This window comes from Dioscorea cayenensis, chromosome 18 (genome assembly GCF_009730915.1).
Source record: "Dioscorea cayenensis subsp. rotundata cultivar TDr96_F1 chromosome 18, TDr96_F1_v2_PseudoChromosome.rev07_lg8_w22 25.fasta, whole genome shotgun sequence".
Taxonomy (NCBI): Eukaryota; Viridiplantae; Streptophyta; class Magnoliopsida; order Dioscoreales; family Dioscoreaceae; genus Dioscorea; species Dioscorea cayenensis.
In genome coordinates, this window is record NC_052488.1 from 214,267 (window position 1) to 229,536 (window position 15,270).

The 15,270-nt window shown below is 37.1% G+C and overlaps 2 protein-coding genes across 4 annotated transcripts; both read right to left on the reverse strand.

Annotated features, from left to right (window-relative positions):
- Positions 1-49: 49 nt before the first annotated feature.
- Positions 50-1,243, reverse strand: LOC120282081 (CASP-like protein 2A1). Its single transcript, XM_039288814.1, has 2 exons — positions 922-1,243; positions 50-753 (listed from the first exon to the last, which is right to left on the reverse strand). Exons 1-2 carry the CDS (start codon positions 1,128-1,130, stop codon positions 360-362), a joined length of 603 nt encoding a protein of 200 aa, XP_039144748.1. The 5' UTR covers positions 1,131-1,243; the 3' UTR covers positions 50-359.
- Positions 1,244-1,780: 537 nt separating this feature from the next.
- On the reverse strand, positions 1,781-15,025 carry LOC120282028 (polycomb group protein EMF2B). 3 transcript variants are annotated; one of them, XM_039288748.1, is made up of 22 exons: positions 14,913-15,025; positions 13,442-13,519; positions 13,091-13,244; positions 12,893-12,948; positions 11,975-12,089; positions 11,534-11,693; positions 11,369-11,437; positions 10,843-10,982; positions 9,940-9,999; positions 9,750-9,868; positions 8,678-8,742; positions 8,193-8,245; positions 8,033-8,086; positions 7,895-7,954; positions 6,615-6,661; positions 6,378-6,514; positions 5,949-6,234; positions 5,760-5,808; positions 3,535-3,618; positions 3,058-3,137; positions 2,314-2,403; positions 1,781-2,180 (listed from the first exon to the last, which is right to left on the reverse strand). In XM_039288748.1, exons 2-22 carry the CDS (start codon positions 13,474-13,476, stop codon positions 2,057-2,059), a joined length of 2,037 nt encoding a protein of 678 aa, XP_039144682.1. In that variant the 5' UTR covers positions 13,477-13,519; positions 14,913-15,025; the 3' UTR covers positions 1,781-2,056. The 3 variants fall into 3 exon arrangements, with proteins under 3 accessions (XP_039144682.1, XP_039144683.1, XP_039144681.1); XM_039288749.1 differs by having other exon boundaries at positions 6,378-6,511; positions 13,442-13,586; XM_039288747.1 differs by having other exon boundaries at positions 13,442-13,586.
- Positions 15,026-15,270: the final 245 nt, after the last annotated feature.

Sequence of the window (15,270 nt, forward strand, 5' to 3'; positions counted from 1 at the left end):
TATTCTATTTGTTCGACAGAATTCGGGTTTAATCAACTATTTATCAACGGAGGAGAAGAGCATAGCAACCATAACTTTGGGAATGTGATCAAAGATGTTTATTACATGTATCATGCTTCTTTGATCATATTCACCTTGCAACGTTCTTCGTGTTCCAAGGGAATTGGTCATACATCCTCCATACATTAGGTACGCGCATACATACATACATACATACAATAGAAGCACAAGAAGCAGAGCAGAGCTGAGAGATAGGCTCTTTCTAAGTAGTCCTCTCTAATTATGATGTGAGGGTTGTGAGCAAGCACGCATAACGCATATGGCGTGCGAATGGTATGGGAACCAGTTTAGCTAATTAATTAACGAGGGAAGGCAGCGATCTCGACGGCCTTGCTGCTGAGGAATGGGATGGGGGCGTCAAAGGAGCTGAAGAGCCTGTAAGAGGAGAGAAGGGAGAGCAGGATATAGCAGGCAACGGAAGCGAAGGTGATGGTAATGGAGGCTGTGGCCCTCTTGCAGAACCCGTTGAACACCCCGCACTGTTTGCTCCATGTCACATCCTTGTCTCCGTTGTACGCTAGGTACATGATCTCCGCCGACACCGTCCCCGCCGCCAATATCACGTATGTCAGTATCTGATCTAAGAAGAAGATGGTCCAAGCGCGTGACATGGTGCTTGGACGGGGCACCGCCGTATAGAACGCCGAAAGGAATGAGTAGCCCGCGCAGATGCCATTGGCGTACACCAGATACCTGGACACCATTTAATTCATGATCCACCACCATCATCGATTCATCATCATCAACACACATGGTCAGCATATTATATATATATAGGATAGGAAGAAGAATCATTTTCATTTCTCACTAGTCACTACTACTACTACTATTATTATTCTCATCATCATTATAATTACTTACGTGAAAGCGCCGAGGTTGGAGTAGGAAACGGAGCCGTAATCATTCTCTTGGGTGTTCTTGAGCATGACCAGGAGCGCCGCGAGACACAGGCCGATGGGCACCACGCGCAGCAGGGTCTCAGCTGTCCTCATTGTGTTACTCAAGCTACCCATCACTTCTCCTTCATCCACACCCGTATCGTTCCTCGGTTTGTCCTCGCTCTTCATCATCGCCCTCTGCTCCCTGCAACCTCCTCCTCCGGCGATGTTGGAGTTGAGGATTCAGGACAGGGATATGGCCACCTCTCAAATGAAATAATAATAATAGTGGTAGGCCTGACCCTCACCATCGCCCATCCACCCGCATTTATCGTCGGAAAAAGGCTGGTAGTTGAGTTAGGTTAGGGATACAGAATTTAATGTGGAGAGAGACAGCCATGCTTTAGTGCCTATCGTCGTCGCACGCTGGCTGCATGTGTTCATTCATGTCTCGATAAGCCGTCCTCATCGGCTCTGTATCGTCCACGTAAGGGATGATGGCAAGGGCATGTGGCTGATTAACCGTGCCCTCGGGAGGGACTGTGACTGACTGTGAGTGCAAATATATCCTTTTTAAATTTCTGCTCATCTCCTCTTGAGACTTGCCTCACCGCACAGGCAAATATTTACATACGAGATCTGATCCACTCACCAGTCCAAATACGCCGCCTATACCACATAACTACTTTTTTATTTTTTTAAATTAAATAATAACTAAGAGTTTCTATTTAAAAGCTATATAAATACACCATACATATATGTATCATTTCCAAGGTGCACCACCACCACCACCACCACCACAACCAACCCCCAAGGTTACTTCCAAGACCAAGGTAGTCGATTCAAGTCATTCATATCAAAATTAATCAATGCTTTAGTTTCAATGATAAATTTGCGTTCATTATATCAGTTCAGTCATTCACATATGCGGCTCAAGTACACATCTCTGACCCCTTCTCATGACCTTTAATCAAAATCGTAAAGAATGGATTAGAATAGAAATATCAAAAACAAAAGGAACAAAAGCACGCCGCTGAGTGAGAACTGCAACTGATGGACGGCATCATCAAATTTGGTAAAGCTTAGTGACAACCACCTTTAGGCAGATGATCCTGACCTTACTCTTGAGGAGGATCTGATCTCTCATTCTGGTATCTTTCAAGAACTATGTTACAATTGTTCATGCTCCGTGCATCCAAGAGGCTATGGTTCCACAGTTTTACCATAAATAACCTCCAACACCTGTTCAATCCATCAAAGAATCAAAGCTTGGTTTTTGGGCACTGGTCAAGGTCAGCCAGATTACTGATCAAAACACACTATTGGCAGGCAGGCAGCAAACGCATAAGTTCAAAAGTTCAAAAATTTGTCATACCATACTAGAGCAGGTTTTTGAACGAGGTCCTTTCCATGAAGCCGGGAGAACGCCTCGCATGCCCAAGGAATGTGACCATCTGCCAATACTCTGTAAAAAGCAAAATTTGGTTAATTCTCTTCTCAACCTAAAATAATAATGTAATCTGGCATGCCCATAGTCAGCCTAATAATTAAATCCAGTACTCTTAACCAGAACCTCAGCCATTACTACCACATCGACCATTTAGTGGTCTAAAACAAATAACAAAATCTATAAAAATCTCAAGCATAGAGTTACCTAAGTGCATTAAATCAACCACGAGTTACTTGATTAAGTTATCAAATGATCACCACACTTATAACTAATAAGCGAATAGTAGAAGTTTGAGAAAACAGGGCAATAGAGTAAATAAGTTGCATTAACCAGGAGGCAAACCTAAAACAGAATGGTTTTATATTACTTATTTGGAAGCAGACTTCCAGAGCATCGTATCCAATCTATAGGACCAGTCCATATTCCTCAAAACAAAAGGTCTTGAGCCCCCAAATGCCCATAACCATTACAACAATTAGGTGTCAAATAAAAGTATAACTACAACTTGCATCATTATGATGGATAATACCAGATTTAGGCACTTAGGTAAGATAATTTTTCAAAAATCAATAACTTAAAATGTGCTTATCCACAACTTTTTGTTGAATGGTCCCCCAACAAATAGAACCGACAACAAGATTTTTGAACAGTACGATAATGTACACTGACCTTTGCTTTCTCACAAATGAATTCCAGAGATGCATTATTTGTTTCTCATCTTTTGTCACATCCACAAAATCATCAAGCATCTGCACCATATTTTCAATGTATAGAAAAAGTCAATTTTATCAACCAACAAATGAAATAAATGTTTTTTTTAACAACAATTTTATCGACCTACTCTGGCTTTCACTATAAAAGTTTAGAAAATAAACTCCAGATAAAATGAGCTTTCCTGACCACAAACTAGTAGGGATGGCAATTTTGCCCCACCCCTTGGAGATCCACCAGAACTCAAAAATTCAGATGTTTTCTGAGTTGGGTCGGGGACGGGGGAGGCACTCTGAAACCATCCCATTGCCATCCCTACATGCTGGCCCTCTGGACCAGCAGCAATCCTCTAAAAACATGCATTAATCTAATAGTTATTTATTGCAGGCCACTTCAACGAAGAAAAGAATCACATCGAAAAATCATCACACATACCTTTCTATCTTCAAAATCTGCAATATCATCATCTACCTCATCTTCACTATCACGATCTGAAAATACTTGCTCCAATGCCATTGGCTTCAAAGATGAGAAGAAAATGCATTTAAAAAATTTCTGTCATGCTCCATTCTAAAGTTGCTCCATTCAAAACTTGTGTCAATAGAGAGAAAAAAAAGCAGTGATAAAATTAAGTTACCCTAAAAAGAGCATCTCAAAAGGACACATTATGCCAAAGAACAAAAACAACATGATGCACATCATACAAACCAATATATTTTCTAAACCTTAATCCAAAAACCTAAGCTAATAGGATGAAAAACACATGCTTACTACTCCAATGTACTATGCCCTTGATACTTGCTAGTCTATTTTTAACTAACCATCTCGCAGACAAACAAAGTTCTTTCGGTTGTTAGGCCAGCTATAACGTATGGATGAGAGTGTTGGATGGCTAAGAAATAAAATACTCAAAGAATGATCGTGGCTAAGATGAGAATGTTGAGATGGACGTTGGACATTACTAGGAAGGCCTAATTAAAGAATGAATTTATTGAAAATAGATAGGAGTGACACCTATTACTAACCAGTTAAGAGAGAATCGATTTAGATGGTATGGATATATCCTTAGATGATCGGTAGATGCCCTTATAGGTGGAAGCTCATCAAGTGGAGGATCATAGAAGAAAAGGTAGACCTAAAAAGCGTTTAGCAGAAACTGTTCAATATGTTATGTCTGATCTTGGCTTATCTAGTCATTTGGCTTTTGATAGAACATGAAAGGGAAATATTCATTAAGCCAACCTTAAATAGTTGGCACTAATGACTTATCGTTATTGGTGTAGATGTTGCAAACAAACCAATTAACCAAACATTTATACCATGTTAGACACAATCCAAATATATTATTTTGATATGTATCCAATTCAAACCAAATGCTTAATTTGATAGGATGAGAGACCCATAGTTATATATTTAAATCCATATTTACTAAATTACTGAACAAGGATTATTAGTTACACTAATATGCCCCCTTAATATGTGCTAGTTTATCTTAGCTAGACATGCTTTAATATCATGTAAGATACAAAAGAAAATAACATGACACATAACCTGTGTATGAAGAAAATGTCACTTGTGGAAAATCCCAAAAAGATAAAATCAAGCGTCAATGAAACAAAAATCTGTTCAAAAATAACTTCCGTAGGAGCCTAAGGTAAATAACTTACAAACACCACATGCTAAACCATTAGTTCCATCTTCATAATTCATGCGAATAAACCAATAACTGACACTAGATGGCTGGTGGGTGAAGAAAAAAAATTCTTGCCAAGATTGGGCCTAATGGACTGAAGCAATTGTATAAGCTACACAGCAATGAGATTTAAGATGAATGGCTTAACTGTATCACATTGCCACGTGCTGTTTATCCAGCAGCTAAGTTCATTGGACGAGAATGTCTTGGATACACTAGTTGTGCTCTTCCAAACCATTAAATATCTAACATGTGACAAGAAAGATCAATCTGAACCATTATGCTATTACCTCCTTACCACATAGCACATATATAAAGGTTTTGGTGCAATGCACTTGGCATAAGACTACAATTTCAGCGTTACTTGGTCCAGGCAAAAACCATTCTTGGTGAAGGGTGCCCGCTATGGCAGGCATAATATTACATAGGGATGTCTGTATATCTTGGGAAAAAATGATACATTTGCATACATATTGGATCTCCGATAAATTAGATAATTGAAAAGAATGGAGAAAGAAAATGTCATTTTCAAAATTTAGGGGTAGAGCTCATATGATCTAGATCTAAATTGGGCTCAAAGGACTAGAATTTCTCGAAGTTTTTTTCCATAAATCCTGACTACGAAAAACAGAAAGGTAATTTCTACAAAAAACTCAACTTCGTTTCTTTTCCAAAACTTCCCAGTACTTTATTGACCAGTATGTAAAAGAAAGAACATTTCACTCAATAAGAATGCAATCCTGGAAGTTCTCAAGACTCTCATTGTACCAAGATTTGTTAAAACCAAAACTAGTTGTTTAGAAGGTACATATTCTAAAATTAACAAAAAATCTGTGTAGATGGGTTGACTTTGATGGTTTTTACTTCAATCATCCAAATTATTCAATCAGTATGAAATGTAAAAACTATGACCAGTAAAAAGGTAATACATAAATAAGGAGGTTATCTAAAACGAACTAGGCATTACCTGAGCTCTGTGGGAATGAAAGAACTGGCGTTTTTGAAGCAGTGCACGGCTGAGAAATGGAAGGATTAGTCAAAATAAGACCAAAGAAACTTTAGAAGTTAGACTAAAGTTGGCTGGTACCATTTCAATATCATGCAAGGATACAACCAAAATATAATGAGGGATAAGACTAGCAATCTGCAAACTCACTTTCTGGGATCAGCCCGTTCAATGGACAACTTTCTTGTTTTTGCAAATTGAAGCATTGTTGGTGGCATCAGATTACTCCCTGATAATGGCTGAGAACAATCATTACTAGTAGACAATTGGGCTGTTGCAGCACAGAAACCAACAGTATCAAAGCTTGACGTGACAGGCCCACCGCATTCTCCAGGACCATGATTCTCTGAACAACTTTCAGATTTATGTCTGGAAATCAGCAAATGATTTTCACCAAAATGGGCTCTGGGAAGCTTCTCTTCAACTGGGCAAGAACCTGATAATAGCAGTGATGTTTTAACCTCAATTGAAAGAAACTTTGGAAGTCTATGGAGACCAACAAACAAAAAGAAACATAATGTTCATCCCATTGGAACTTAAAATCTGCAAGGCATGTAAACAGCAATGATTAACCCATACCAGCATCTTTGCGCATACAGCCTTCATAAGAGTCTTCATGGGCTGTTACAGGAGAATTGGACTCCATAACATGGGGGTGCACATGGTTTATATTCTGACCGTGTTCCAATTTTCTACGCCGCTTAGACTTTGTCCTGCTGGAACAATTTAAAGCTTCAGTTGCAAAATGTATAATAATTGTGAATAATGCACACAAAAAGAAGTATGAATAATAACAGAAAGGCGTCGAAAGATTACCAGTAGATAAATGTCTGAAGCCGTGGATCAACATCATCTGATGCAACCTGAAAGGTAACAACAGTCAAATTTCAACCTATGGATGAGTAACAACTATATAACTTAACAGTTATCCAAAAAAGTTACCATGATAAATTGCCAAATCTTCAAAAAGCATTCGGATAACATCTTGCACATAGCCATACTACTGGGGGCAGGTGATATACAGGAATGTAGATCTACCAGTAATTACTTACACAATGTATAAAACATCACATCCTTCATACTCAAGCTAAAAATGAGTTTCGTCCAATATAAATTGAAATGTGTTGTTGAACTCTTGTTCTAGGTATTATATACCCATTCTGATCTAACACAACTTTCTACTTTATAGGACCATTATGGCCATCAACAAACAGTAGATTATATTGACCCTAAACCCTAAACCCTAAACAGTAGATTATATTAATAAAGGGGCATCTAAACACATACATAGTCTTCGCTTTAACTCCCATCCTTTGTTCCAAATCAGACAGCTCCTATGCCACTTTGATCAAGATTCCCTTCTACATCAACTTGTTCAGATTGATCTGATATCAGACATGCCCTATATAAATTTATTTTCAATAAGGTTTAGAACTTGTTCCTTCTTTACTCCCATGAAACACTTTCAATTAGGGTTTTATATAACTTATTAGGCCATAGTCCAAAGCCTATTACCAGGCACCAGATGCCTTCCCAACAGAAATCCGGTGCATGACTCATCTGCAATGTGGCAGATTTACTTTTAATGACTTTCCTTCAAGGATATGTTACCATGAAGTATTGAACTATCCTTGCTAGCATCTTTCAAACCCAACCAATTCTTCTCTACCCATCAGCACAACATTCAAATTATCAACAACTACAAGTAATCCTTCCTAAAACTTCACCTATCTTTCCTCAAACCAAATGAATTTGGTCAGATACAAAGAGCTGAAGCTAAATTCAGATGACCAGACGTTGATTTAATTTGGTTTGTGTTGGAATATTATTATCAAAATAAACTCACCACATATATCTATCTAGATACTAAATATATTCCAACCACCTTATCAAACTTATTTGGAGTTCAAATGCAAAGCTGACCCAAATTGAACTCTACAACACCCATTTCACTCTTGGATGAATGCAAACATGGATGCATAAGAAAAGAAAGACGTAAAATTTCATAACTGTACATACTTCCTGCTCAACCGCTAAATTAATTTTCTGCAGACATAATTGGAGAACAAAGAATTTCTCAAAGATGATATAAATACCTCCATTCTCCAGGTATCTGTCCTCACAGAAACATTTACAGCTTGATATTCTTCAGTTACCTGGACAGGTCCACATGAGTTAATTCACACACCCAATGTTTAGAAAGGTTAAATGGGACTGAATGTTCTAATACCAACCCAAAACTCAAAATTGAATAGGTCATGTGTGGAGATCAGGTGATATCTGAGACCCTAAAACCCACAGAAAACAATTTTTTTAGACAAGCATTTGCATGATTATAAGCAAACATGTTGGTAAATCAATGAGTGAGGCGAATGAACAGTGGAGAAAATCTACCTTGAAACTTGCACATTGCACCAAACAAAAGGGGCAAGAGAAGTCCTCCGTAACTGTAGTGTTTCCAAGCCACTGTTATGTCAGGATTTGGAAAGAAAAAATATGACTTATGCATAAATGACACATCATGTAGTATGATTAACAATCCTGCCATAAGTAGATCCTACTTGTGCGATCCAACAACCCAGCTGCACTCTAGCTCAGATGACTTACTAATTATCAAGCTAGAGGAATGCCTACCATTGACCTCACCTTAAACCATACCAATGCACATCACAAAGGCATTGATACAAAAGGGTGCAAAATAGTTGGGTGCAAAATAGTTAACCATCTAGACAGGCTCCCTTTGATCTGTATGTAAAACCATTTTGATAATTCATTCGCAAGTTCCCAGACACTAAATAATGGAACATACTTGATACAAGTCCCTAAAGGTTAGCCGAGGCATCAAAACGGGAAAATAAATAAAACGAGGGAGTAAGTACCTTCGGTCTTCTGTAATGTATTGTTGTAGTACCTATAGTTGAAGAGCACATTCCCTGTTCGCAATCTAAACAAGAGTAGGCACAAAATAAAATAGGCAACAAAAACATTCATCAGACAAGAAAAGTTCAATGAAATAACTAATATTCATATACAGTTGGCAGTGAAACCCCTCCTTAGATCTAAAGGCCAACAAGGATGCGGCATATAGTCTCAGTGAAGCAATCTGGAGGTTGGCAGGTGAGGGTGGTGTAGCCAATAAACGCCAACTGTTTTTTTTTTTTTTTTAAAATCCTCTTTATGAACAATTGCTAGAGTTGCTATATAAAGGGCTATTTTTCAGTGTGTCTAGCCAACACTGGAAACCCTGCTGGTCTTAATATCAATTTTAACCAAAAGTTTACATATGGCAATGGCAAGAGGCTCAATATTTTAAATCCATTTCATCCCACCAAATATATAGCTAGAGATACTTCCCAACAGGAGTCAAACACTAACAGACTAGAACTTTGAAAGGTCAGTGTGAGTGCGTGAAGCACTCACCAACCTAACAGGCCAATAGATTGATCATTCAAAACCTTAGGTCAAGAAATCAAGTTCAAAAAGATATTCATCATCATATGTTTCAAGGTAGCAAGTAGGTAATCAGTGGTTTAAACATTAAAATAGGAATTCAAAATCAACAAATCCATTCAGGTTATGTTATAGATATTTAATTTTTGTATAGAGTAGCCACCACAGCTCAGGTTTAAGAAAATTTTGGCAATTTGTTTGTCTAGATAAAGATGGACAATATATAGCCAGATAGTAACTTCTCTCTGAAAAATCATCAACCATCGAAGGTTTCTAAAATAAAAACCTAGTCTTCACCCAATGTAGAAAATTGAAGATGAAAGGTGAACACGATATCTGGAATCTTTTCTATGACAAAGCATTACATTCAACAACAAGAAGAGGTCACCTCACAAAACATTAACATTAGTAGTGAAGATTTATACAATGGACCACATGCAACGAATTGCAAATATCGAGTTTAACAATGAGAAATATTCGAAAAAAGAGTACTTTTCTCACCGCATGATATGAGGTAATGAAGATACAGGAACATCATTGTATGTGTATGAATCATAAGGGGATCTTTGTCTTGCTCCAATCTCTTGTGCGCATATACTCACTTGCACTTGATATGAACTCTTTGATGGTAAAATTACAAACTTAGTAAAAGAACCATACACACAACAAAAAGGTAAAGCTATCAACTCACCATGGAATCAGAAGCATGAGTTTGAAAAGAGAGACGGCTACCACGGTCCAAAAGTGTAGGCTGCAAGAAATCACAGTTGCAAACATGTTAGTAATGCGCTTCTAGAATAGTCCTCATGTTCACTAATTTGTTATACACCTACTCCTGTGGAGATGTAGTAATTGAGGGATAGGATCAACATAGCTTGTACATCAGAATAATTCAGAACTTTTGAAGAACAGTCATTATGCAACTAAACTAAGTCAATATAGAAACCTCATATTGAGTGGATATATGCAATTAACCAATCATCAGTCCCAGCAAATTTTCATGTTACTTTATAAATTTGATCATTTTCCTTAACTAAGACTTTGGTTATAAACTTATATTGCTCATAGTCACATCCATTAGAGCATCACACAATTATCTGCAGCATTAACAACTTTGGAGAAAAATTTGTGCTTGCAATCCTTAATCTTGAGCATTACTTTCTTAAAGTGAAAACAGAACTGGTAAGACACCCTTGTCATCTGTTGGACAAATATAAAAGATATAGTAATATAAAAGAGCAAAAATTCACTTCCACAGAAGATCTTTTCCCCAAAAAAAAAATAACTTACTCTAATAAAGAAATTAAAATTTTATTAACATAAATGTACCATTTAAAAACCAAGACTTAAGTTATATAAGACAGAAATTCAAGCAATTGAACAGATTTTAGAATATTATAATGAAATAAAAGATAAAGTAGACTTAAAAGATGAATATAGGTGCTTGAGTCATTAGTCCCTTGAATGATTGTAGTTTTTCAGCGATGACAAGTAGTACATAATCGGTTTTAAGAAAGAGCATGCAGCTATGCTCCTCACACATTATAAAACCATACAAGCAAATTGGACTAAGATACAATCATGTGCAGCATACCATGAGAATGCTGGTCTGCATGCTGATGGGTGAAAGCATCTCAATTCTATGTCCCAAACTCAAGCTCACACATTTCTCGAGCGATGAACAGAGTGATTCAATCTGCAGCTTGCCCCAAAAGCAATCTCCTTCAAGTTTTGCTGGCAGGAAAAGAAAACCAGTAAGCCTTCTGAAAACAAACACCCAGACATTCAGCAACAGATAATTATGTATCAACAGCAACAGCAACAGCAATAGATGAACCCACCCAACATAAGGTTTCATGAACGAGACCATATGCACAGAAAATTCTCCAGTTATTTAGCAAATAATGTCAAACTTGTAGAAAAAGAAACAAATACATATGCATAAGTAAATTTTTATCGAATTAAGTCAAAAGGATAAAAAAAATATAATTGAAAAAGAAACAAAGAGAGAGAGAAGAGGATGTAATCACAATTATTCACACTTTCATGCATATAGTTCACCTATATCCAATACTCACACATATAGTAAAACCACTATTCAAAAAATAAACTTGTCCTACTTGCACAAGAAGATAATGCACCATTATCCTTCAACAGATGATTCACAACAGAAGCACCTTCCAGTTCCCCTGAAATATATAGAAAGAGCGTTAAAGGGATCAAGAATTAATAATCAGATTTAACAAAGCTGAATCAAAATGAATGTCATTAAAAAACCAGCATACCACAAAAAATAAAAATGAGGGTGAGACTGCCAAGTCGACTATCAGCTGATAGTTTCTTAATTTCAGGGATAACAAAACTTGCTTCTGCCTGGTCTCTCTTCCCAAATTCATTGGAACTTGTCAATAAACAAGCCCGATTGAGCCGATAAACTGCAGAATGCTGTATGCCATCACATCAGCGATGATATGGTCACACCAATAGATGGAATAAGCATTTCAAATTGGAGTCTAAAAACAAATTGTGCCAAATTTGGTACAAGTGAAATGAGTAATTCAATAGTCATAAGTATCGACTATTTCAAATCTAGTCACAAAACTCGAGGCATATTCAGCCTCCATCTTTTGAAGATTTTAATAATAATCCATCTGGTCCAACTAAAGAATTTAATTTATCAGAAAGATAGAGAAGTAATAGATAGACAGACCAGATGCATGCCATACCTCCAAGTTATTGGTATCAGAATCAGGTTGAGCTAATAGAACATAAAGAGGAAATAAATTTTGCGGTTGTACTTCACTGTTCACATTCCCAGGGAATGAAACACTAATCCGGATCCTGCATATGCAAAAGGACTCCATCAGGCTGTCAAAATTATAATTCAAATTCATAAGAAACACAAGGAAGAAAGATGAAGCTTAAAATACTAATCTACAAAGAGTATTGTGTAAGCATGAAACTGGCTCTAGCATTAAAACATAGAAGCCAAAACAGAAAGATCTTTCTGTGCTATAATATCTGAAGAAAATTGGTGGTACCTTATTTAATAGAGATACTGGAAGGGCTGAAAACATAATGTACTTCTGTTATATAGCATGTAATATCTTAAGGTAGAAATTCCATACTATGCTTGCACCACCTATCTAGGGGCAGTGGACAGTAAAACTGCTCAAATAGGAAAATTTTCATTTTTCATTTAAACCATCTTGCATCGCTTCAATATGTTAAATTTAGATGTTCTACAAACATCACACTGTGTAGAACCACTAACAAGCACCTGCCTTCTAAATTCAAAAGAGAAATTTACATTTAGAAGGAAATAAGGAATGCACCAAGCATAATGACAGATAAAAGGCTGCAAGCCTAAACCAAAAACAAATGAAATTTCAGATTGATCACCAATAAAGAGTTTGGAATATTCACAAGTTTATGCAACCCACACTAAGAAAAAGAGCTTTCCCATTATTCTATGTAAATAGCTTTTCATTCCTCTATGTAAATTTTCTGATGAAAGAAAAGGATGTAAGTGCAGGATGTAGCATATTATGCAAATATGCGAGTTAGAAACATGAATACTGAGCACAATGAGCACACTTCAACAACTTCAGAAGAAAAAATGAATGGCAGAATAAGCATAAAACCTTCTTTTTCTCTTTGCCTGTATCTTGTAACTCAAACATCTTTGGAGAAATGATGGCTGTAACAGAAAAAAACCACGATTTCTGTTAAGAATAACAATTTTTGCTGAAAAAACAGAAAATGCACAAAAAAAAAACAAATTATTCCAAAAAGTATTGCATAGGACATTGAATAGTGGAAATGTTTGACTAAAACTTTACATTTTGTATAGCTCGACGCTGAAGGATATTGTAGAGTTCAACTGGTTTACAATAAATGGATAGACTTTCTTCTGCTACTAATGCTTCTTCCTCACTTAAACGCACCCGTGCATGCTGAAGGCACATGTGATCTGCTGTCCTAGACTGGCTGCAACTGTGACCGGGTCATGCATGACATAAGCACACTCATCACAATATGAGAGCTGTTACTTCTTGTTATAAGCCATAAAATTTATACCAATGGAATATCAACAGAATGGAAAAATAACATTCTAAAAGCAATCAACAGAAGTACATAGAAAAAGAAAAAAAAAAATAGAAGGGGAATGACATATTTAGGTAAAAACTTACGTAGTTTCACAAGCTGGGAGAGGCAGACCTGGCATTCTGTATTGAGTTTGTGCAAATATATGTTTTCATAGTTATCACCTGATTAAGAATGTTGAAGAGTTTCCATTAAGATATAAGAATGGCATTCCCTATGTGTGAATTCCAGCTGTACAAAGCCACAAACATAAATCACTACACATGATGAAAAGGTAAGATGATAAATGATAATGTTATGTTTTTAGTAACACTATAATAAAAACAGAAAATCTACATTACAACAAATAATAATCTACAGATGCAATCTTGGGCATTTAGCAAGACAATGTTACTAGAATAATTCTAATGGGTACAAACACAACAGCCCAATACCAACTATTGAATTTATCCCTCAATGGAAGGGAATATAGTGCCATTCCACATGAACGTTCATGGTTAACGTTATATCTGCATTTGTAACCATCAAGCATAGATAAATATTTGTATGTTATATCTGGTAATCTATCTCTAGATATTGCATTATGCAAATTAGACTCAAAGACCCGATTAATCAGACGTCATGTTTATCAAGTACTGCATCAAAATTGATCTATTTTGACTTGTAGATACAAATTATCTCAGAGGCTCAACAGCTGTTGAAAATGAAGTATGCAATGGTGATTACCAAAGTTAGGTTTTGGGAATATGTAGCGTCAAAACCACACCTTATTTAGAGAAAGGATTTTGATCTTCGGTTTGCAGAGTCATATGGCAAGTATGCTAAGTAAGTCTTACCTCCACCTGGTCTATTGCACAAGCCATTGAATGAGCACCACTTGATAACAAAGGTACGTATGAACCAGCATGTGGCACACATACCGTGGTTGTGGTGCAATGCACTAAGTGTAGCCAAGAATTTCTCCCATCAAAACCCACATTTCAAACCAGCAGTGAGAAACTTGTGGCGTGACAATGATAGTTTATCCCCCATCGAAGGAGTTGAGATCATTGCAGACTAACTAGTCATACCCAAGCATGAACAAGTCATACCCAAGAATAAACAATACACACAACAGATGTGTAGCTTATTAAATAGTCTCCAGTGGTTAGTCTAAAACTAGGGCGGGCGAGTAGCAACAATATTTGGATGAAACCCTAATGTTTAGGAGTTCAGATCCGCAAAACAAGGCACATATACATGGACGTTTTCTCGCCATCTAACTCAACGAGATTAATAGGAGAAGGAAGAAATCTCCTTCCATAGAGGAATTATTTCCCAACAATACTCCAATCCGCAAAATGCAAATCACGACTTAAAAAGAACAACAGCACCGAGAATTGGGAGAATGACATCCAGGAAGCTCACTAACATCAAAGCAAAAACACTCAACGATATATTTAAAAGAATGAAAAAAAAAACGAATCTGATGAATAATCAGACTGGAATTTGGCAAACAGAATGATGAGCACCAAGGGTTTCCAAACAGTCTACAGCAATAAAGCATTGAAGGCTCACCGGAAACTATTGAGGAGGGCTGGCAGCAAGGTCGCAGGCCGTGGAGCTGATCAGACGCGGTCCCCGATCTCCCCAAGCGTCACCACCGAGGAATCAGAACATAAGCGAGACGCGGGGGGCGGGCGGTGTTCCAACTATGACAGGGTTAGGGCTCTAAAAGAAGAATGGGCTTTTCTGAAAAAGGATCTTCGACCCTTATTTACAAGTTGCACGCCACCAGAGAGACTACCCTCGTTTACACGCTCTCTCTTCAAACGGGCCTATTTTCAAATTACCATTCATTAAAATATTTAAATATTCTATCATATAGAGATATATATTTGTCAAATGTAATTTGTGAATGTACCTAGATATTACA

What these genes read in the sequence shown, in the direction of transcription:
- LOC120282081 (XM_039288814.1), bottom strand. Translation starts at nt 1,130, where the DNA reads ATGATGAAGAGCGAGGACAAACCGAGGAACGATACGGGTGTGGATGAA. An exon ending in TCCAACCTCGGCGCTTTCAC is followed by an intron (nt 754 to 921) that starts GTAAGTAATTAT and finishes AATGGTGTCCAG; the next exon opens with GTATCTGGTGTACGCCAATG.
- LOC120282028 (XM_039288748.1), bottom strand. Translation starts at nt 13,476, where the DNA reads ATGCCAGGTCTGCCTCTCCCAGCTTGTGAAACTAC. An exon ending in GAACGGGCTGATCCCAGAAA is followed by an intron (nt 5,809 to 5,948) that starts GTGAGTTTGCAG and finishes TCCATTTCTCAG; the next exon opens with CCGTGCACTGCTTCAAAAAC. An exon ending in TTCATTCCCACAGAGCTCAG is followed by an intron (nt 3,619 to 5,759) that starts GTAATGCCTAGT and finishes TCATCTTTGAAG; the next exon opens with CCAATGGCATTGGAGCAAGT.